A 23,603-nucleotide genomic window follows, 5' to 3' on the forward strand; every position below is an offset into this window, starting at 1 on the left:
ATGAAACATTCTTCCACATCATTTTAAGAAAGTGGGATTTAGTAGGGTGATGTGGCGGAAAACATGCTAGGTATTGGTTGTCAAAACTGTGCATATTTTTTTTTTATGTTTACAATGGGCTAAAGATCGAACCCAAAACCTACAACATATTACCCAAACCCCTTACCACTAGACCAATAAACCTGTGCATATTCTTTTTTCTCAAAACTTATTTAATTTTTTAAATAAATCATATTTTTTAGTTAAACCCTTGCCTAAAAAAAATAATTAGTTAAACCCTTGTCTAAAAAAAAAAATTACTTAAACCCAAATCAACGAAACTTCATCCCGTCGCCGCCGCACCGGTGAACCCAATCAGCCCTCAGCCACACCTACATGGTTGCACACTGAAAAAGGACGACATAGTTCCCAGAAAACAGCTACCAACCGAAAATACCAACGTAAGCCAAGGATAGCAGCTTCCATAGGTATTGGATCAACCTTTCAATCGTTGAATTTAATTTTCCGTTGAATTTTTCATGCTATGTATTTGTTGAATGAATGTATATATCTCATTGTTCTGTTAATAACCTTTTCTTCAAAAAAATCTATTTGTTGAAGTAGAAGAGCCCTTAAAGTTATATTCCAAAGATGCAGCATGATGAGGTTATATGGCAAGTTATCAGACACAACCATTGCAGTTTCATGACCAAGTAAATAAATACTCCACTTTCCTTTTAACACATTTTTCATATTTTTGTGTAGCAATTTGGGACCCCAAATATCAAATTGCTCTCTGATCTCTCAAATTGTTTAGAGTGATGATGTATCAGTTAAATGACACCATGGTTTGTCCACGTCACATGGAATCGCAGGTGCGGTTAAAACCTTAAATTATTATGAAACTTAAGTTTAGGGTTCCGTGCAATGTGTGACATCAACTTGGACAAGCCACGGTGTCACTTAAAGGTGACACAACAACACCTCTAATAGAGCTACTTGAAGGCTATGAAGCACGGACACAAATATCAATAATAATTTGAAAAAATGACATAATATTATGTGATCATATGTGTTGGTATATGATGCGTGTCCGACATAGGGACACACCTAAACTGAGGAGTGTTTGTTCGTGCTTCATAGCTTGAAGGAGAGAGGATTTTGACAGACGTCTGGCAATTTATGAGAGCAATTACAATTTTCGTTGTTGTTTCAAATGATTTAACACCTTTTTTTTTCTTCTTTTTTGTTTGTAGAATTACGACGGGCAATTTTTGTAGAAACCCTTACAATGTCACTGGAATTTGTAATCGAAGCTCCTGCCCTTTAGCTAATAGTCGCTATGCCACCATCCGTGAAGACAATGGTACTTCTGCTTTCACATCTTTTTTACTGTGTTAGATTTCAGCTAGATATTAAGACATAGTTATGAAATGTTTGTGGCATAAGAAGAAAACTCCATGCTTTTGGTCTCCATGTCGTAGCTCAAGTAGTTTATTTATTCTTTTTGGTAATTATACAGGGCTTAGGCCCCGTAGCTCAAGTAGTTTAGCTCCGACATCCAAAGGAGTTTGAGAAGAAGGTTGCGAGGTCAAGGTTTGACTACATATACTAACAACTAACATTTGTCTTTAAAAAGAACTGCATGCTTTGGTTGAGTCGAGGTTAAAGTTCGGTTATTTGGAGAACTAACGAGAAGAAAATGACATATTGAGGCCCTGTTGGATATTGACTTTGACATTCACTTTATTTATCCATTTTGTATCCTTGTGAATGGAAAATGCAATAGGTGGAGAATTTGTGGTAGAGAATGCAAGTAATGATACAATTGCAATGTGTGTTGTAGGAGTGTTTTACCTTTACATGAAGACTATTGAAAGAGCTCATATGCCAAAGGATTTGTGGGAAAGAGTTAAGCTGCCTAGGAATTACGAGCAGGCACTTGAAGTCATTGACAAACATCTGGTACAGCTTATTTATGTAGTCTTTGCAACATTTATATGTTTGACATTTTACTTGCACGTAATTGTCGAGATTGGTTGCTTGCATTACCTTTCTGCATTAACAGATGTATTGGCCCAAGCTTCTCGTTCACAAGGTAAAACAACGATTGACCAAAATGACCCAGACGCGGATTCGTATGAGGAAACTTGCTTTGAAAAATAGGTTTGAAACTGAATTCTCTCTTGCTTCTTGTTAAGATTTCACTTTTGCATTTGATTTTATATATGATGTTTACGATATCACATTCTGTATATTATGATCCTTTTTTCTACCCGTATACCTACTATTTATGTGTCTGTAATATTGCTTGTGATATTTTAAATTTATCAATTTTTTTGCGTACTCGAATTTTTACACTAATAATCTAATATTATTATAAATTTACATTTGTGTGACAGTTCATCTCCTTGATCTACTATATTTTAGGTGGTTGTCTTTGGTGAAAGTAAGTTCATAGCAGTTTCTCCACAAAAGCAGCCTGATTTATCATGTTTATTGTTGTTTTACAGGGAAATAATAAAAACACTTCCAAGGAAAGAGATAAAGAGAGAAGCTAGAAGAGAAGCGAAGGCTGAAAGAGCGGCTGTGATTGACAAGGTTATAGTTAATCCTAATGTTATCCATGCATATCAAATTATGTGTTGTCTTCGCTTTCCTCACTGTTGCTTTTGAATATGACTTAGGCTATTGAGAACGAGCTAGTGGAACGCCATAAAAATGGACTTTACCAACAACAGAAGGAGGCTGAAAAGGTTATAGTTAATCCTAATGTTACTCATGCATATTAAATTATATGTTATCTTCGCTTTCCTCATTGTTGCTTTTGAATATTACTTAGCTTATCGAGGTAGAGATACTGGAACGCATTCAAAAAGGAGTAGGTGATATATACAACTATCCTGTTGATGCGTACAATAGAGTTCTTGATATGGAGAAACTTCAACCTGCTGATGAAGAGGATGAAGAGGTACATATTTAATAATACGTTTTGCTCTGTTGTGGGATTGTGTTTAAATCAAAATTCTTAGATACTTAACTTGGTAATGTATTGACTCTGATTTATTTTTTCTTCTTCTTTTCTTTTCAAATTGAACAGGAAGCAGAAATAGAATATGTAGAAGGCTACGATGAACTTGAAGAGGAAGATGACATTGAAGATTTTGGTGCATTTTCAATTCACGAGTCACAGGGAAATGACACCGATGATGAAAATGGTAACATTTAGTTTAGAAGCTTTGCAATATGGATGGTTAATTTTTTTTCATGCTAAAAAAATATATGAATGAAAGTGCTTAGTGAAATATTTCTTCACTCATCAAGTAATTTGCTTTGGCATAACTGAAACCAAGATTCAAAGTATTCTGAATAATATATGCATGATATTATGATAGTTAAGTGTGTTATTTGACATCTTTTTCATTTTGCTCGTTCATCATTACCTTGTTTTGTTGGTGAATTTGGATTTTTGTTTTTAAACTTCAAACATTTAAGAAGCAATAACATAATAATGACATCTACTAATGCAGACGGAAGCAGTGAAGATGAAGAAACTAAAGCACTTAATCAAAGGAAAGCCAAAAGGAAATCGACTTTAGCTTCAAAGAAACTTGAAAAGGATGACCTTGATTCTAAATCAAAGAAAACGAGGGTCCTCGTTGAGGTAATTTAGTACTGTTTTTTTCCTGGTATAAACTATAAAAACTATCTGTTCTTTTAAATGCTATTGGGTACGACAACTAGCTGTGAATCCGTTTCTTCTGTGTACGACAACTCAACCACTTCTTTAGGGAATTTTAGTGTATCATAATTGTTATTCTTATATATACAATTGTCAATAGTCTATTATAATTTGAAGGCTCCTGTTACTGATTTGAAATAAATGATGCTACAAACTGGAATTTCATTGCTCTGAATTGTCGAGATATATGTTGGTACTTGGTAGAGTACAGATTTTGTTTTTCTCAGTTTGAAAATAGAGCTGATGCCTCCATTTTTGTATGTTGACCACAAAGTCAATCCCTTTTGACTTCCCTTTCCCTTGCTTGACGTAATATTACATAGTTTTGGCTCTGTGTTTGCTTACCAAAGTTGCATTCTAAAAGTTGTAATAAACAAATATGCCAAACACACTGTTGTAATGTTGTGGTTAGTTTTAAGTGTAACTTTTAAAAAGTAATGCTGATGTAACTGCTTGAGTTCTGTATGGTGTAAAAAATTTAAATGAGTTCCATATTGGAGTAATTTTCTTCATTGTTTGAAAGTTATATGGAGTTCTAAACATGATATCATAATCTTGATTTTTATTATTTTCAGGTGGAATGCGACGATGCTGGCGAAAGACAAAGATTGGTCCAGTAGTTTCATTTTGTGTTAGTTACTGATAGGAGAGGGAAGCTGCTATATGAGAAACTCAATTTTAACTGTCATTTCAAATTAGTTTGTACCTTTGAAGCATTTTAAATTATATACTGCTAATTTTTCAAGTTACTTTCCTTTTGTTTGGAAGAATAACAAATTGTGTCTTGGTTTGTTTGATAGAGCCAGGGCATCTCAATCCTACTTTGTTTGAGGATTGTGATTTTATCAAATTTTGTATTATGTGGATCGTCGAGATTTTGGAATTCATTATAATAGTTATAGTTATTCTTTTTATTCCAAAAGTTAATAACATTTCATGATTTTTCAATTAATTTTACTTACAGATGTTTTATGTTGACACCCTTGCACTTGCACAATTGAATCTAATGATTCAATTGATTGGTAAGGTAAATATGAAGTATTAATTATTTTTTGAACAGCTGAAGTACTAATTATTATTATTGCTTTTAATTGGGATAGGTAAATATCTCAACTGTGTCTAGTATGTTTTATGTCTTGTGATCTGATTATGTGTATCGAAGATGTTTGATTAGTATGAAGATATGAGTGTAATGGTGGTTACGAGTGTGATGAGATTCATGTGGTATGGATTATAAAGGCGCATCAGTTCCCACCTTAGATGCCGATCAGGCTAGAGAAATTGCCATACACGATTTAGAAATTAGATATCTCAATTCTCAACCCAAAGGACGCGAGTTGGGAGATCAATCACTCGCACTAGACTATTATTCATGTCAAAGACATCGTTTTCATTTATAGTCATGAGCATTGCAAACACCATATGGAGAAGAGTTGTGAGGATCACTCTCAATTGTCACTAAAGTGTATATATAGGACATTATTCTGAGTTCTGACCCACAACCACTAGCGCGGCAAAACCATATTCTAGCTTCAAGTTAAAATACATTTAAGAGGCAAAATTGATTCTACTAAAAAACATTCAAACACCAAAACCAGTTCTAACCTCTAGAATCAATTTTGCTTCCTCCTAAAGTGGAACCAAGTATATAGACATAGATACTCAAACTAAGGGGGATTTTCAATCAACCAACAAACAATCATAAGAAATTATAAAATTCACTTTGTATTTAATTCTTAATATTATGCTGTTAATAGTACACAAGGACACCTTCAAGTTCAAAAAAAAGCATGACATTTGCTCATAGTACTCTTGGAGGTCAGACCGTAGTTTGATTTGGATTCACCAGCTACTCTTTTGAAGTTATCACAAGCAACCCCAAAGCGCCAATGAGAATATACTGCAAAGAAGATACAGGTTTAGCACATTTCATACTAGTTTCAATTCAAAGTATAGGATTTAGTTGCTCTAATATAGAGTTGCAGAAAAGTGGAAAATCATAGCCATTGATTTAAAAATCAAAAGACATGACTGTGATATAATACATGCATATGAACAAATTATTATGAAATCATTTAAACTAATCCCTTGATTTTCTCATCAAGGGATGTGACCCCTCACTTCAACTAATGAGAATCTCTCACTTTTAAGGGGTCAAATCCCAAAATCTATGCTATGCACTTTTAAAATGGTCACCATGGTAGTTAAAATCCCGATGTTAATCCTAAAATCTTACGATTTTACGATTATGTTTGCCCTCAGCGATTATGATTACACGTATAATCCTATTTTTATTTTTGTGGAATCAGGTGGAATCCCGATTTGAATAGTAAAATCTTACGATTTTGCGATTATGTTTGGCCTCAACGATTATACGTACACACATAAATCTTGTAGCAATTTAGCGATCATGCTTGCGTTTGGCTCAAAAAAAACTTCTCCCTTGTCGTTCTTCTGTTTCATTTCCAAATGGCTTCAAACTCTCATGCTAATAAATTTAAATTTACATAGTATTCAAATGTGATTTAAGGTTTTCTTTGTCTTATGCAATTTTATATGCACATATATGAATTTATATGCATATATTTGAGTTTTATGAATTTTGTATAATCTTACGATTAATGTTACGATTTACGATTTTACTTCCCCTTTCCGATTTTAGGTAAAATCCTGATTTTAACTACCATGATGGTCACCACTTATCTCATAGTAAAACATCATGATTATCATGTTTCACTATAAACATACACAAAACAACCAATTCAGTTAAATGATAATAAAATTGATCGGTGAAGCAAACAAACCTTGATGATAGGTTTTTCAGTCATGATAATTGTCACCCAACCAACATAAGGTAAGAACCTGCCATCGAAAAATACAAGCAATGGTAACATATTATAAAATAATTTTCAACTGAACATGCATATAGTACCGCAGAATGCAAACTGTAGGATAAACCCTTGGTATATATCATGCTCGAAGGGCCAACAAGTGTATGATATTCCATGAATAGGCATGTAGAGGCATTAGTCATTCATGTATAATAACTTAACTGTCAGTCACAGATCCCATTCTTATTATAGTTTGAGACTTAAAAGCGTATAACCTTAATCTTTATATTTTAATTAACAATATAGGTTGTCACAGCAAGGAAGGAATGACCTTTTCAATATAAGTTTGGAAATCAAGTCTAGAAGAAATGCTATACATACCCAACAGCTCTACCCATAATGTGGTGCCTTTGCAGCCAAAGCTGGCCATGAGCATACAGTAGCCTGTCATCACCGTAATTGTTATCTCCTGCCAAAGACATGACAGAAATACATCACATTAACACACAAACACTGTAAAATGGAAAACTAAACAAAAATTATGAAATATAATATTGGAGAAAAGAATGAAAATCAAAATCACTATTAAAAGATTGGATTTTGTATAATGTAGAACTTAAAATCAGCATTGTCAGTATTTCTGCACTAGCAACTACCTTTTGTGAGAACATCAACCTCCCCAGTATCTCCTCTTTCATGTACCTATAAAATGATCAAGCATTAAGAGTCTCAAACAGGACAAACTTAATTATCATTCAACACATAAAAGATCAAGCCATGTTATATCAATATTCGTGATACTCTCCCGTTTCCACAAGTTGTCACTTGCCAATGACAGGATATTGATGAAAGTAGTTCAATCAACACCAGAGGTATCTGTTATGCAACTTATGTAGTTACAGTTTGAATAGGTATCTCTACACATTCATGAAATGTATTCACCCATCCACCATCATGAACCACTTTTTCCAAATTTTTCTGCCAGAAGACAGCTATGTGTGGATCCTCTCATCTGAGACTCTCACATGAGAAGATACAAAGCACTTCTTCTCAGAGTCACATTCAGTAATGATGCAACTGTTGGAAAGAACATACTTTATTCAACCAAAATATTGAGCTTACCTTAATTACACGATGAACAATCGGAATCTCTCGTCCCTAAATAAAAAAGGTGCATGCCAATAGATTTTGTCAGTAAGGAAAGTATCAAGTCAAATAAAATGAATCAAAAAATGCTGATATATAGATATGAATTGAAGTAAGCAAAACATAGAGGATAAAAATGAGAGGTGAACTTACATCTACATTAAATACAACAATCTCCCCTGTGCGAATTGGATCCTTACTCATGTGTAAGAACAAGATGTCCCCCTGCAAATGCCAACATTCATTAGCAACAGAAAGAAACAGAAAACTTATATGCAGCTTCTTTCTTCTTGATGACACTGGACAATATTAGATACAGAAATACCGAGACTTCCATGCATAAGATTGGCTTACCCGCTTGAATCCCGGTTCCATACTTCCAGAAAGAACAACAACAACAGGAGATTCACTGCCAGTGATGCACATCAATGCCTTCCATATTATCAGTGCAGACGTAACAATCATGCCTGAAGCAAAACACAGAACACCTCACTAAATACAATTTACACAATAGACCAGAAATCCAAGATGTTGACACTACTTGTAGCAAAATCATCATTGCATATACTAAGAAAAAACCAATCAAGAAAAACATTGAAGCACTACTACCAGCATAATGCAATTTATTACTAAACCCATAAACCAGAACAAGAAAAAAAAAAACTTTTATCTATAACATATGAGTGTTACAAAACCCCACATCAAAAAATTGAAAAAAAACTATACCCCATATCATTAAAACTGATTATAATACAAATTCTTGACATAAACCCTAAAGATACAAAAAATTTAAAATTGAAGAATTTACATCTAAAGCTTAAAAATTTAACGGTTTCAACGTCGACCCAGATGAATGTAGCTCCGAAATTGAACTTAGATAACGTAAAGAGAGTTTTTTGTTTGTTGAAATTGATTGAATTGAGATAGAAAGGAACTGACCAAGACTAACACCCTGAGTGAGGACCTGACGGATCTGAAGAGATTTGATAGAATCGACGGTGTCACCGACGAAACCCATTGCTTTGTTTCTTGTGATTCTGAGAGAGTGTTGTTGCTTCTTCTTGTTTATGCTAACACCACCAAGTTGTTGTTGTTCTACCAGTTTTGTTGAGTGAGTGACTCTTCTCTTTGCGTTTTGGTTTTCGCCGGTTAACAAATAGAGAGAGCCAAACACCAAATAAATGCCAATTTTTTACAACAAACAAACGTTTTTTAATTTTTATTTCATTATTATTAGTATATTTTTTTTAAGGAATTCATTATTACAAGATTTCCCATTATTTATTTTTTTGACTCAGATTTTCCATTATCTATATTTTTTTTGGTACAAGATTTTCCATTATTACTGTTTTTTTTTTTAGCAAGATTATTATTTTCTTATTTTTTCCTTGAATAAATAGAAAAAATGATAATAGTCATTACAAAGTCATCCATGCAAGTGAATAACTTGAAATTCTATTATACCTAGAACTATAAAAAATGCCGGGCTATCGGACCGGTCCATTAGCCCTATCATTTTACACGGGCCGGACTTCATAAAAAGGGGGGTCGGGCCTTATCGAGTCAGGCTTTTTCATGGGCCGGCCCACAGGCTTTTGGGCCGGCCCCTTGAAGAATTAAAAAAATTATTTAAAAAAAATGTATAATCTTTTATTGTTATATTTTGGTCCTATTTTTATGCATAAATTCATATATAATTTTTTTAATTATTTTTGTTGTTTTATTGAATATTTGTGTTTTGTTCCTATCTATAATCTGTTTTATTCTTATTTTTAAGCATATCATCTTTTTATTTTTATTTTTAATTTATTTTTGTGCAATTACAACGAAGGATATAAAACTTGGAATATGATTATTTTAACTCTATCATCTTTTTATTGTATTTATTTTATATTCTTTTTTTTTTTTTACTTAAATTACAATGGATGAATGAAAGATATAAAACTTGGAATTTTTTTTGTGGTAATAATAATAATATGACAAAAAACTTATTGGATTAGGATGAGATTATTTGTTAGAGATTTGTTTGTTTGTTTGATGAGGACAAAGAGGAAGATATTGTTGTTTGAGAGATTATGTGAGAAAATATAGGGATACGAATTACCTTATTGAAGATTTAGTTGAGAAATATAACATAAATTTAATATATATTGTTTTTTTTTTCAAAAAAAAAAAACTATGAAAATTAGTGGGTCGGCCCATCAGGTCATGTAGGCTTTTGCTTATCGGGTCAGGCTAAGCGGGCCGGACCATGAAGTTAACGGGCCGGACTGGGGCGGACCCTTTATTTGACCGGGCCCCTTCAGGCCGGACCGGGCCGGCCCCTTTGACAGCTCTAATTATACCGATAAAAAAGAAAACTTGAAATTCTATTATAATTTCAAACCTAATAATTTTAACATTTTTTTTATAAGCAAATTGTTTGTATATTACAAATTTAGAATATTATCACAAAACTTGAATCTTGTACCTCCAAAGTTTAATCAGTTTAGCTACCCGTCCCATATCTTTTAACATTTTTATTAGTTGAGATAGAAAATAAGATTTATTTTCTTACCTAACAAATGAAAAAATTTCTAATTTGTTTCTTAATATTTTTCAGAAGATTTGTTTTTTTTTTTTACGTTGTTTCTTTATTAGTATTTCTCAATAGCTCTGTTTTCCTATTGGATATAATTATGTTAAGAGCGTCAGTGTGACAAATTTTTCCAATATCTAATTTGTCATTGGATATAGATTCGGTTTATGGTGTCACTATCACTGTTACCAACCTATGGTACTTTACTAAAGAAAAGGAATATCTTTGCCAAATACTATTGATTAAATTAAATACTCAAATGAAGTGAATACTTTTGACAAAAAGAAAATGTGATACCTTATACTAAAAATAATGATATATTTTGATGGAAGACTTCTGAAGGAATAATTTTTTTATGGACTAAAAAATAATTTTTAAGAGTAATTAAGTGTGATTGAAGTATCATCATTTATACATTGTTCTTTGAACTGGTTTTTTAAGACAAAATTTTTATGTGTCAAAAAAATATTACGTGAACAAATGAAACTACCGGAGTTCGAATCCCAATATCTATATTATACGTAATGTCTCTACCAATTTAATTATGTTATGAGGACAATAAATGAACTATTTAATCATTGAAATTATAATAATGGTTGCTTAATTTTATTTTAATTTTTTTTTAAGAATTAACATTTTCATCCTTTTAAATTGAATAACATCACTTAATTCCATTAATTTGTATTTAAAATGGTTAATTCTACGACCCGTGAACTTAGCTCAATTGACATGACATTGCATTATATATATAGTGACTGAAGTTTTTAATGGGATAATTTCTAGCCACTATGCAAATATTATTTGGCTTGTACCCATAAAAGAATTACTCTAATTAGAGACTCTTGTGTACATGAGAGTTGGTTCTTGCAATGGTGTATGGGCTTAGCTTTGAACCTTCAATTGGGCAAAATTTATCTCTCAATTGAGTGGAGTTTGAGATGCATTGCAACGAAGTAATCCTTGAAGCCTTATGAGATTTAAATATACTACGGCAAATTCTCTTAAAAATTTTAATACTATTGCATACTCTAAATAAATGATAGAATCCAAGACTCTTTTTTTTCCTTCTTTTTTTTATCACAAGTTTAATTTGGTTTGGGAGTTAGTTATGACATCAAGTAGTTTCAGTCTCCTTCAATTATACTTGCGAGAAATCGAACTGTGGTTCTTCCTATTAAATTTAACTTAATCACCACTAAACCGACTAACGATGAGTTAGAATCCAAAACCTTGAAGAGACCAAACAATCTCATCACTAATCAAAGTTAAACACGATAAATCGAAGGTTGCCATAAATAACCAACCTTGCTGGCTTCTTTGCCACCAATAAAATTGAATTACAGAAAACAATTCATATTTAAAACTGTTACATATTTCATTGAGTTACTCGAAGGTAACAACACTTCAATGGCTCTTCAGCTTCATCTTCCTGCTTGTATTGGGCGCGTGAACTCAGTCACATGCTCACCGCGTGCTCGAAAAGTCAAGACTTTTGCTACTCTATCACAACCCCGAAACGACGCCGTTAACTGGGTGGAAGCAACTTCAAGCTTCTTCGACCAAGACAAACGACCCATCATGTTATTTGACGGTAAAATAAATAATCAAAACTTTTATTTTTCTTCCAATTTTCCATAGAACAAATGTCTCCACGATGCAAGTTTTTGATTAATTTGTTTCTGTTGATTTTGACATATACAGGGGTATGCAATTTGTGTAATGGTGGTGTCAAGTTTGTTCGTGACAATGACCGAAATAAGTAAATTTTCTATCTCCTTTTCATTCTAATCACTATGATGTCATTTGATTGGATTCATGTGTAGATTTTTTTACACTGTCGGTGTATAGCAGTATATGAAGCACAGACACTAACACATCAACACTGATAATCATTTGAGAAAATGACACAATTCAATGTAATTATAAGTGTAATTATAAGTGTCATCGTGTCAGTGCCCGACACCGACACATGTCTGACACAGGACACGCCTAATCCAAGGAGTGTCCATGCTTCATAGATAGTAGTTAATCTATTAAAATTTAAATACATTAGAGTGATAGAGTGAAAGGTAAATAGGTCTTATTAGTTATTTTGTGTTAATTGTAGTAATTAGTTAGTAGTGACATAAAGAACTTGATTAGTTAGGCTTACCTATGAAACACGGACACCACACACTCACACAGTAACATGTCGATACATGTAATAATTTGGAAAAGATGAATTAATTAAATGTAATCACACCTGACACACCTTTGATCAGAGGTGTCGGTGCTACAGAGCTGCTTACTTGGTTTGTTTTATAAGTTGTGTTATTTTGACACATAATTTCGATAACAATTTAGATGGTTGACGCAATTTAAATATACAGTTACTTATGTTTAGTAGATAGTTAATGTATATCGTTACTTGGGATGGGTTTTGACAGGACAATTAGATATGAAGCTCTTCAGAGTGAAGCTGGTAAGATGTTACTTAGAAGATCAGGAAGAGCTCCTGATGATATCTCAAGTGTTGTACTTGTTGAAAATAACAGGTATGTCTATTCAATCATAACTCACAAGTGCTTATGTCTGTCAGTAGATAAGTTCAAATAAGTCAATTCAAATAGACGCATAATATATTTGCGAGGAAAGTAGAAGTTTATGATTGCAAGTTATTAAAATGAAGAGTTAGTACTGAAATGTATGACTTGGTGATATATTCTATAGATCATACATAAAGTCAGAAGCTGTGCTGAAGATAATGGAATACATAGACTTGCCCTTTCCTCAGATAGCGTTTCTTCTTCAGTTCATGCCTCTGTGAGTACTAGTATATCATGTTATTTCATTGCTAAAGAGAAACAAGGTTGATGATATATGCAACGGATTATTGCAGGTTTGTCAGGGATTTTGTTTACGATAATGTTGCAAATAATCGTTACACGGTTTTTGGTCGCTCCGAATCATGTGAAATCTAGCATCATCTCGGAATGAATACTGTAACAACAATAACGTGTTAAGCTTGAGAGTTCAAGTTATGCAAATCTTTGAGTTGAAGTCTCCATGTATATGTACTGTAAAGCATTAGAAGATATAAGCTTTAACTCGATGAAAGGTTAGAACATCATTTTGTAATAATATCTTATATCTTATACATCATTATCTATAGATTATATAAACACATTTTGACTTTATTTAATAAGCGTTTAATTAAGTTGTTTTTTCAAACATGACCCAAATCCTATATGTCGCCAACTTGTAAGAACTTACACGAAATATAAAAGTGTCGAACTAGTGCAGTAAATTTACCAGCTGTGTAGCTACACAAGAAAACATGCCAATAAATTTCTATATTTCTGCATTGACAAATAAATAAATGTAACCAAAGCCTCAACTCTTGTCCCTAGTAGATGAACTATTCATTCTACCGAAAAATGAATAAATATAATATTCTTTGCTGATGGATCTACATAACATTTTTTGAACCAAAAGACTAGGAATTTCCTATATCCATATAAACAGCCAAATAGATACATGTATAGTTGATGATACCATCTTCTGGATATAGTGTACAAACCAGTATTCAGAGAAGCATTCGCGATCATGTGCATGTATTGATCAAAAGAATTGGAGGGTCCTTTATAACATGAAAACTGCAATTTTGGATTGTACATGAAAACTTGAAGATCAGCCTGAATCACTCAACTGGGTTATTTTCCTTAAGAAGGAAAGTATCTCTTCATCTGGATTTCCTATGTAAAGTGTAGTTAAGCCATATGCATATCTGTCAAATGAGCAATTACATCAAAAGTTAAAGTAGATGAAACTATTTAATTCATATACACTGTCATTGTAAATATTTTTTACACTGTCGTCAATCAATTATAATCGTCAAATCATTAACTGTTACTACTTCTAAAGTTACACGTATGAATAGTTGTGATTTATTTGACGGTATAAAACTTTTTACATTAACACTGTATCCAAATTTAACTCAGAAAATTATGAATTACTTACCCGCAAAGTAACACAATGACTGACAAGATCAGGAAGAAATACTGATAGCCTTTATACTTGGATTTTCGTTTTGAATCATGTCCTGGCGGTACATATTTTTTGTTCACATAACCATATTGCGGGCGGATTAAAATAACAAAACCAAGGAAAAACCCTGCAAGGAATCCTCCTATATGAGCTGAATTGTCCACATGAGGCAGAAATCCAACAGCCAAATTTAGGCCAATAATGAGCAGAAGACTTGTAAGAGCTGCACACTGCAGAAGAAAACACGGTTTCAAATCTCTCTCCTCATGGTTTCTTTCTTCTTCTTTCAAAACAGAAAAATGCTACTATATCATTATATAGTACCTTATTTAAATAGATAGTCCAATTGGTTAGAAGCTCGGAAAGCATGGCTCCCAAAAGTCCGAAAAGTGCACCTGATGCGCCAACTGATATGGTATTTGGTACTGTTGCATCTCTCAAATGCAAAATTGATAACAAACTTCCACCAAAACCAGAAAGCAGATATAATATTCCAATTTTGTCTGCAAAGTTAAAGAGATTATACATAAAAAAACAGATAACAAAAGAGTTTCAGCTTGAAAAAATAATATTGAAATTCATTTATATATGCTTACGAAATCCAAATTCGTTCTCAAGGCGAACTCCTATGAATAAAAGACTAAACATATTGGCAAGTACATGTATAACTCCTGCATGAAGAAACATGCAAGTAAAGAACCTCCATGCTTCATTTTCACCCACCACAAGATCCTTTTCAAGTGCTCCTAATAGCCTCAACCTGCAGAAGATGAAACTAATTAACATTTTTGCTTTTCTTTCATTTCTTCTTTTCCTTTCTAATGCATGCATGTATTGTAAGCATTTTCGTTTTATGTCTTATGTTGCTTACCCTACAAGTAATTCAGGATATGCATTCGATATAATCTTAAATGTAAGAGCTATCAAATTACAACGGTTATGTATATTGAATCATAATTATTTCCTCATGCGTTGCACGGGTTAAAATACTATGTATGTGTGATTGTTAAAATGATGATGATGATGATGATGATGATTATGTAGAGAGGAATTGAGAGGGAGAGAAAGATTCTCACGTGCGGACGGAAGGGCCGAGGAGAGGGTTTTCATTGAAAGGTTGAAAAGAGTATCTTCCCAAATATTCATAGAAAAGGCAAACATCTTCATTCAAATAGGCAGGACAATCATTGACATACATACTATACACAAACATAGCAATATTGGCTATAAAAATGAGTGGCACCAACCATGAGAACCATTGCCTTGGCTGTTGCATGTAGAAAGAAGGCGGTGGTGGCGGGGGATAACGAGCCGCCTCAATGTCGGAGGAGAACGGCTTTTTCCCCATGGGAGGTTATGATGATTGTAACAAACATGCACAGACAAAAGACACATAAACAGAAATAGGTTGTTTTGTTGCCAATTGCCAATGCATAGGAATGGAGGAATGAACGAATCCTCCCTTCTTTGGGTTGGATATCAGTTAAATTAGGTAATTCATTTTCTCCCTTATATAATAATTTGTATTTTTTCACTTTTTTGTTTTGTTTTCTATAGCCCCTTTTATAATAATTTATTACATTGTCAAATATAGTAGAGCTTACATACCTAAAGTAATCAACAAACCTATTAGCTTATGGATTACTCCCATTTTATATCATTAATATTAATTAATAAAATTTTCTTATTAATATGTTTAACTAGTATTTCGGGAGTACTGTTTAACATTTTCCATATAATATTGTATTACGATCACAAATTGTGTAAAAAAAATATCACATGGATTGATATATGTTATTGATTTAACAATTCATACTTTCACCTTTATTCATTTAAGATATTATAGTCTTAATGAATTTAATTAACTCAATAGTGTTTGGATCATATGTCATATATCTTTTCAAACTTCTTAATTAAAGTTCTCAAGTTAAATGAGTTTCGACTTTCACCTTCCGAACACATTTATACATTCAACAATTGAGAACTTTACGAGACTGCAATACAATTTCAAAACTCAAAAGTATAGAAACATTAATAATCTCACACAAATTATTATTCAATAATCTCACAATAATTATACGGGGATTATTATTCAATAATCACACATAAAATCTAATAATCAGCAACTAACTAAGATTCCAAAAGAAATAAAAAAAGAAAACAGAAATTCAACTAGATTTGAGGACAAAAAATAAAAACAATTTGATTTTGAAGTCTTCTATTCTTTTTTTTTTCCTTCAACAATTCAAAGGGAAGAGCTATGTAACACCGACACCTTCGACCAATCTGGTATTTGACACGTGTCAACTTCAAACTACTTGAGCAAGCAATTTAGAATTGGTTTGGTGTGTGATGCTCTTCCATGAGCATTATGGCAGAAGGAGAAAACCTTCATCTTAGGAACAGCAGATCTTACATAAACACGATCAAACACAAGGTTGGAACACCCAACATTCTGGTCACAGTTCAAATTTATTGCCTTGTCTGTCAATGATGTTCCACTAATCCCTCTATAAGTTACATCACTAATCTTGATTGCTTTAGTCTACACATAACATTGAATTAAAATAAAATGTTACAATGCAACTTGTATAAATACAATTTAATTTTTGGGAGTTTAACATATATTTAAAAATAATCCAATTGGTGCATTCTCTTGTTTTACCTCGTTTTTGCAGACCATCTGATTAACACAATAAAATTGGTCAATCATAATAGGATTATGGGCTCTAATAAATCTAATATTTTCAAATGTGATCCTCCTAGCAAATCCACCTCCACCCTGTTGTAAAATACAATAATTTACATGTCATTTGATCAAAATTACTACTGGAAAACCATAATAAAAAAAATACTAATAGATTTTGTTATAACTCATATGATAAAAGACTGCAGAAATATTTGATACGCTGAAATGCAGATTTGAATATACAATTCTCCGTTTCTTGACACTTAATTAGTGTGTGAGTTTCACTGCTAAACTCTTTAAAAAAAATTAAAATACTAAGAGTTTCTAACCAATAATGTTAATTATTTGGTGAATTAGTAATTAATTACCTGCTTTGTCTTGATCCTTACTCCAGTTAATGTTTCAGTCAATGTACAATTTTTCACATGCACATCCTCTACAATATCGCTCTCTCCACGTGCCCCCAATGATCCAATGCTACAAAATTAATATATATTTTCATCATTAAGTAAAGTAACTAGCATATTGTGTAACCCAAAAAAAAAAAAAACTAGCACATTTTAATTAAAAATAAAAATTCCAAACTCATTTACATAATTAGTAAAGTTCTATATATACTAACCTTATACCATGTCCTGGACCACATGTTATACCAGTAATTTTGATTACTGATGATCCAGCACTAATAGCAATGCAATCATCACCTACAATTTATTTAGACACAATCAATATATATATATTTTTTTAAATACTATATATTATACTAAAATGATTAAAATATAATATAAATTGAAATTTTGTAAATTAATTATGTACCTGTTCCAATGAAAGAGTTAAGTACTTGAATGTCTCTTGAGGAAGAGATATCGATGCCATCAGTATTAGGACTTTCTCCAGGAGCAATTAGACGAATGTTAGAGATAATGCCTTTTTTGCAGCTTGTTAGAGTTATATGGCTTCTTGCTGGATTAATACTTTTATATCCTTTTATTTGAAACCGATAGCATCTATTCAATGTTATTGCCTGTAATGTATGCACAAAAATTAATAATACTAATTCACTTAATTTTCCTTCATATGGTATCATGGTGTTTGTTCTCAATTTGCAACTATATTTAGTGTTTATGTTCATTCATTTATGTGACTGTTTTTAGATAACAATGTCACTTTAGCAATTTTGGCTAATTAGCAATAGGTTCGAACATATGTTACACCAATACTTCTGATTGAAGACGTGTATGTTGTTCACTTGTCCGTGTTTTATGTATGCATCAAGAATTTAAATTTAGATTCTTTGCGGTCATCAATTACACACATTCATGCAGTCAGCACATTGGTGACGTTCAATGTTGTTTTGATATTTTTTAATCTAAAATACTAAGCTTAAAATCTGGACCATTCGATCTCGACATAACAGTTGCTAATTTGCTAACGGCACGAATGCGTGCATTTGGTGCTGGCAGGGAATCTTAATTTCAAGAACTCATGTCTACTTGACTTCTTCTTTTATAAACATTTCAAAAACCAATTAATTGATTTTTTTTTTTAATTTTTTTTATTATTGTTATGCATATGCATCAAGAAACCATGTAGCTAAAATTTAACTTTGCAAGGATCAATCAGCAAATACTTACTGTTGGTGGACGGCAAGTTGTCCCCTGAAAAGGAAAAATAATTCATAAAAATGAGGCCATTATATTATTTAAGATTTTAAGTAACATTATTAATTGAAGACAAAAAAAATTATATAGATATTTACATACAGGTGATGGATTTCCTATGCAAGGTTGTTTCCACCACATAGAACCTCTACCATCAATTGTTCCTTTTCCATTGATAATTAAACCATTGATAAATGAGAAGCCAATCCATGTGTTTAAATGTGATCCTGAATATTCTGATTTTGTTTGAGGTGCAACAATGTTTCCTGAAAGCTGAGTTCACAAAAGTACACTACTAAATATGTTACTTCAAATATATCTCAAATTAATAAAATAGTACTAGTCAACTAGAGATTGTTCTTTTATTTATTTATTTTAAGATTTCATTGTAAAGTAATACTATACTCCATACTTTTAATTAGCTTTTGACTTTTGTAGTGAAAAGTAAAAATTAGAAACTAAAAAATTGATATAATTTTTTTTTATTTAAAACTAAGATATTTCTAAATGGGGAGACTAATCTTTCAAAATAATTAAAATTTATTTAAAAATTGACATTTTATTTCTGTGTTTTTTTTCATATACCAAAGTCATAAATCCAATAGATATTGAATCCTAAACCAAATAGTTAAAGTTTCAAACATCTATCATTTATGTCACACTATATTTGTTGATATCGCTTATTTTTTGGTAACAAACTATATATATAATTTTTTTACAAAGTATACTTTAAAAAAACTAAATTTAGTACAAAGTAACACATCACAGGTTTTTAGTTTGAGTCTCGTGATGAGAAAAAAATATGGTTGAAAGAGTAGACCCCGTTAAAGTTGGGTCAGTCAGATTTTTCAATTGAGATTAGTAATCAGTAAAATCAATAGATACTTCACACTGATAATATGGTTTAAAATAATAACACATCAATTTTATCAAATATGTATCCATATTTTCAATGCATTTTGGCTGAATTCTTTTATAAGGAATTTTGGTTGAAAGTTGAAACATTACTCAAGTTAATGTTTACTATGCTTATAAGTTTTAAGCCACCGACCAATTGTTCCAAAACTTCACTTATGATAAGGTTCTGTATTGCAAAAATATTCAAAAGAAGTACCTCAATGTAAATATAATTAGATTTACATGGACCACTAAATGTTATTGGCCTCAATAAAAATGTCTTGGCTGCTGGTATGATCAAATGAGATGTGGTTGACTTGCTCTGACACACATCTTTCCATGCTTTTAGAAAGGCCTGTTGAAATATATCAATTTACACAAATAGTATTAGCATATGCCTGTAAAAATTATAACCGATTTATCTAGTCAGGTCTTTGAGATTTTGGGTGCCCTATGCAAGTTATAATTTTGGTAAATCGTTTTTTTATAAGTCATATAATTATAAATATATAATGTGAAAAAAAAGTTAAAGATTGTACTTTCAATTGTTAAAATCTCTCTGATAACTTTTCATTCTTCAAATTGATTTCATTGTCAAGATCATAAGAGTCAAGTCTATTTTCACACACACGGATGCACACACGAGTGCATGCACGCACACGTACACACACTAAGTAAAAAAAATTGGTGTCCTAAAATTTTGATGTGCGGTCGCTCCTCTCGAACACTCTCCGAAACCCTCTTGTATATGGTTTATATTATAGACAAAATACATTAATTATTCAATGAATGTGAATAAAAAATTTGCTTATATATTAGATCGGAGGAAATATGAAACTCTGAACATGAAATTATTCAGATTAGTGTTACACATGCAGCAAAGTATTTTTAGGCAGCTAAAATGGTTAGAGAATAATTAATTTACAGGGGAATCATTGGTTTTTCCATCTCCAACTGCTCCATAATGCAACACATTGAAAGTTGTTGTGATACTCAATCCGAGTTTAAGCATACTCATAATCACTAACAATTTGAAAAAACACTCCTGCATGAAATTAACATTTTATAGTAAGTACTCTTGATTAAAATAATAATTGCAAGTTTGCAAACATAATAATGAAAGTAATGTTTGATTAAAATCTATGAACACCCAACATAACATTGACGTTAATACGCAAACACGGATAATAATTTAAGGAAATCAATTAATTGAATGTAATCACATGTATCAGTGTTGAATCAATCGTACATCAAACATACATTTGATCAGAAATGTAAGTGCTATAGACATTAAAACCAAAATGTGAAAAATGATAAAATGGATACTATGAGAGATCCTAACCATTGTATGAAACATTGTTGTGCTTTTGAATCCAATGACAAATATTTCACACCCTCAAAGACTATGTAACATACTTCACATTGAGCTTCTATTTATAAGGGTGATAGAAGCATTGCATTATTAGGAAGCATATTTTAGAAGTTAAATAATTGGCTTATCTTTATTGATAAAATAAAACAACTTACATATAAAGTTTATTTTCAACAAGATACTAACTTAGTCAGCATAATGTACGTATAGAGACATATTAAAGGGTTGTGGAAAATTAAACTCTACACAAGCTAGTTGGAAAAACACATGGCTTATGGAAATTTAAGTCCTTGTTAAGCACATGAGGAAAATGTACATATCTACGTTATCTTTCTGTATGTATATCTAATTAATTTGCTTCTTAAATTATACTCAATGGTAAACTTTGGTAAATAGATGAAAAGATTGTTAACGTATAGTAAGGATGAAAAAGTTGATTGATCAACTTTGATTCGAAAGCACGTTAATTATCTTATAGAGAGACATTGGAAAGGAAATGATCAATTTGGTCGGCCCTTAATAAGGGAATGAAAGATGCATGACTTCAATGCAATGAGAATTGTTGGCTTTTATATGAAGAAAATATTTTTACTTGTACGGACTAATTGTTATTGTCCTCACTTTCTTATCAAATAAGGTTAATTTCTTAAAATATTCATTTATCACTAATCTATATGCAATATGGCGCACTTAAAATTGGAACATAATACATAAGATGTTTGTATATATTCTTATTTCTTATGGTTACAAGATTTAAGTCCTGGGGGCATTTACACATATACGAAGGAGTTGGGCAACGTCGAACGTGATTGTGTTTTCTTGGTAAGCTTTACTTGGTCGTCTCCCAATGAGAGCAAAATTTGCACATAGGAGCATGATCCAAAGGGGGAGGCCGAATTGTGTGTGTCTTGCTCGTTTGCTTGGGATATGCTTTCGAAGGTTCACCGGTGGTTTGGTAACGCCGGCCGGCAACAATGTCATCACAGTTGGCGTGCTTCCTAACTGTGTATAGGAAAGGAAAGCAAAGTAACAAAGGGTGTGCAATTGATTTGACATTCAGTTATTTGGGTGCTCTGGTGAACACATAAAGAAATAATCTTTTCGGCAAAGACGGTAGAAGCAAATGAAGTATTTTATAAGATTCAATTAGTTTCATGGTGATTGCTGTCAAAAAAGTTTAGTTGGTCATGCTGATTCATGCTTACTTTATCAATGGTGTGTTAATTCAATTGATTGTATAGTTCGATAATATTTGTTGAGTTTGATATTGTATTTTAGAATACCATAAGTTAGTTGGTTTGGCTTATGATTGATTTGAGTACTGCTTGTATTTTTCCTACCGAGGTGGATAAAAATACCTCTAGTACCAATTCTATTTTTGATTATATATACATTTTTGCTATTAAGAAAAAAAAAAAAAAAGCTTTGTAGCATGGTAAAACAGACGTCTTGAAAATAATTATCTTCAATGAAAAAATAAAAACACAAATAGTATTAAAAATAAAAAAAATATTATGTTAAAAACAAACATAGCAGAGAAAGAACACAAATAGTGTCTGCGCAGATAAAACACTAAAAACTACATCCTATAACTAATTATATCCCTAAATCCAAATTAAAGTATGATTATGATTTTGAATTTTATAACCAAAGATCCCATCCGTTATTACAATGCTTGTGAACAATCTTAACATGCCCCGTTAACCGATCTACGGTCACATCACAGTCAGCCTTAATTCTAATCTTCCACGTCTTAATGTATCCTAGTTTGATTTTCACCGGTGCTCTCAGCTTCAAACTTAACGGCACGCTCCGCTTTGTCACGGCATTCACCAACCCCCTTCGATCGGATCTCCTAAGGTCCACATTATTACCCTTCAACACCGTTTGAAAAACTGTCATATTATTTGACGGTTGATAAAACGCCTGCATCACACAGTTACTTAGCATGACGTCTTTGTAAAATATTTCAACGTTGATATCGTTTTCATAGTACATTCCGATTTTGTCGTTACCGTTATCAATCTTAATAGTGAGGCTAAACTCTGGTGAAATCGTAGACAACGATGAAGTGAGGTTCATTCCCTTGATATCAATATGATCAATTGCATAATGAGGTGATTCTGGACGGAAAATCAGGTAAAAAACACCGGCGTAAATGCCAAGGAGCACAACCAGAGTGAATAGGACGCTGATGAGACAACAACACTGGCTCTGGCGACTTTTCTGACGAGTGTAGTTGGTGTAACATTGACCATTCTCTGGACACTGATAGATATGGGCCTGTGGAACATGGATGACATAGGTTCCTGGCGCTGGGAAAGGGTTGTAAGGGTTGGAAGTCGTGGATTCCTCAGACGACGTTGTTTGAGAGTTCAATGCGGATTCCTCAGACGACATCGTTTGTGAGTTGCTTGAGACTGATAAGGTGTTTGGATGAACTTGATCAGCCATTGGTTTGGTGAGTGAAGTGGCTTGGATTGCAAACTTCGTTTGTTAAATAGGGAAGGAAAAAGAAACTTGTGTCCGAAGAAAATCAATGCACGCATATTCTACTTTTAATCTTTACAAAATATATAAACAAAAGATTGAGTTTTTTTTTAACGGGAAAAGATTGAGATTTTGTAGAGAGGACAAATCTCAATTTCACAAGAGATTCAGTCGAAAACAAAATAATTAATA

At 32.3% G+C, this 23,603-nt stretch overlaps 6 protein-coding genes across 7 annotated transcripts; 2 read left to right on the forward strand and 4 right to left on the reverse strand.

The window, feature by feature from the left end:
* The first annotated feature begins 295 nt into the window (after positions 1 to 295).
* On the forward strand, positions 296 to 4,635 carry LOC123898565 (protein MAK16 homolog B-like). Of its 2 annotated transcripts, none has more exons than XM_045949551.1 (11): positions 296 to 467; positions 604 to 692; positions 1,236 to 1,345; positions 1,826 to 1,944; positions 2,048 to 2,145; positions 2,493 to 2,580; positions 2,667 to 2,735; positions 2,822 to 2,950; positions 3,080 to 3,197; positions 3,510 to 3,643; positions 4,297 to 4,635. In XM_045949551.1, the coding sequence occupies exons 2-11, from the start codon at positions 631 to 633 to the stop codon at positions 4,339 to 4,341; spliced, it is 972 nt and encodes a 323-aa protein (XP_045805507.1). In that variant the 5' UTR covers positions 296 to 467; positions 604 to 630; the 3' UTR covers positions 4,342 to 4,635. The 2 variants fall into 2 exon arrangements, with proteins under 2 accessions (XP_045805507.1, XP_045805506.1); XM_045949550.1 differs by having other exon boundaries at positions 601 to 692; positions 4,297 to 4,589.
* A 788-nt stretch (positions 4,636 to 5,423) lies between these two features.
* LOC123899134 (signal peptidase complex catalytic subunit SEC11A) lies at positions 5,424 to 8,895 on the reverse strand. Its single transcript, XM_045950197.1, has 8 exons — positions 8,638 to 8,895; positions 8,053 to 8,165; positions 7,852 to 7,923; positions 7,675 to 7,710; positions 7,209 to 7,254; positions 6,934 to 7,021; positions 6,526 to 6,583; positions 5,424 to 5,621 (listed from the first exon to the last, which is right to left on the reverse strand). The coding sequence occupies exons 1-8, from the start codon at positions 8,714 to 8,716 to the stop codon at positions 5,571 to 5,573; spliced, it is 543 nt and encodes a 180-aa protein (XP_045806153.1). The 5' UTR covers positions 8,717 to 8,895; the 3' UTR covers positions 5,424 to 5,570.
* Positions 8,896 to 11,583: 2,688 nt separating this feature from the next.
* LOC123899032 (DCC family protein At1g52590, chloroplastic) lies at positions 11,584 to 13,452 on the forward strand. Its single transcript, XM_045950086.1, has 5 exons — positions 11,584 to 11,867; positions 11,978 to 12,035; positions 12,703 to 12,810; positions 12,986 to 13,078; positions 13,155 to 13,452. Exons 1-5 carry the CDS (start codon positions 11,684 to 11,686, stop codon positions 13,234 to 13,236), a joined length of 525 nt encoding a protein of 174 aa, XP_045806042.1. The 5' UTR covers positions 11,584 to 11,683; the 3' UTR covers positions 13,237 to 13,452.
* Positions 13,453 to 13,585: 133 nt separating this feature from the next.
* LOC123899031 (RHOMBOID-like protein 5) lies at positions 13,586 to 15,793 on the reverse strand. Its single transcript, XM_045950085.1, has 5 exons — positions 15,379 to 15,793; positions 14,899 to 15,062; positions 14,627 to 14,805; positions 14,276 to 14,562; positions 13,586 to 14,042 (listed from the first exon to the last, which is right to left on the reverse strand). Exons 1-5 carry the CDS (start codon positions 15,648 to 15,650, stop codon positions 13,946 to 13,948), a joined length of 999 nt encoding a protein of 332 aa, XP_045806041.1. The 5' UTR covers positions 15,651 to 15,793; the 3' UTR covers positions 13,586 to 13,945.
* A 723-nt stretch (positions 15,794 to 16,516) lies between these two features.
* On the reverse strand, positions 16,517 to 20,958 carry LOC123899033 (probable polygalacturonase At1g80170). The gene is made up of 10 exons (XM_045950088.1): positions 20,892 to 20,958; positions 20,475 to 20,594; positions 19,767 to 19,904; positions 18,755 to 18,925; positions 18,626 to 18,649; positions 17,808 to 18,015; positions 17,614 to 17,695; positions 17,360 to 17,468; positions 16,968 to 17,084; positions 16,517 to 16,847 (listed from the first exon to the last, which is right to left on the reverse strand). The coding sequence occupies exons 1-10, from the start codon at positions 20,904 to 20,906 to the stop codon at positions 16,617 to 16,619; spliced, it is 1,215 nt and encodes a 404-aa protein (XP_045806044.1). The 5' UTR covers positions 20,907 to 20,958; the 3' UTR covers positions 16,517 to 16,616.
* Positions 20,959 to 22,562: 1,604 nt separating this feature from the next.
* LOC123896698 (NDR1/HIN1-like protein 13) lies at positions 22,563 to 23,321 on the reverse strand. Its single transcript, XM_045947057.1, has one exon. It carries the CDS (start codon positions 23,319 to 23,321, stop codon positions 22,563 to 22,565), a length of 759 nt encoding a protein of 252 aa, XP_045803013.1.
* Between the last annotated feature and the right edge of the window lie 282 nt (positions 23,322 to 23,603).

The sequence above is a fragment of the Trifolium pratense genome, linkage group LG7 (genome assembly GCF_020283565.1).
Source record: "Trifolium pratense cultivar HEN17-A07 linkage group LG7, ARS_RC_1.1, whole genome shotgun sequence".
In the NCBI taxonomy this organism is placed as follows: Eukaryota; Viridiplantae; Streptophyta; class Magnoliopsida; order Fabales; family Fabaceae; genus Trifolium; species Trifolium pratense.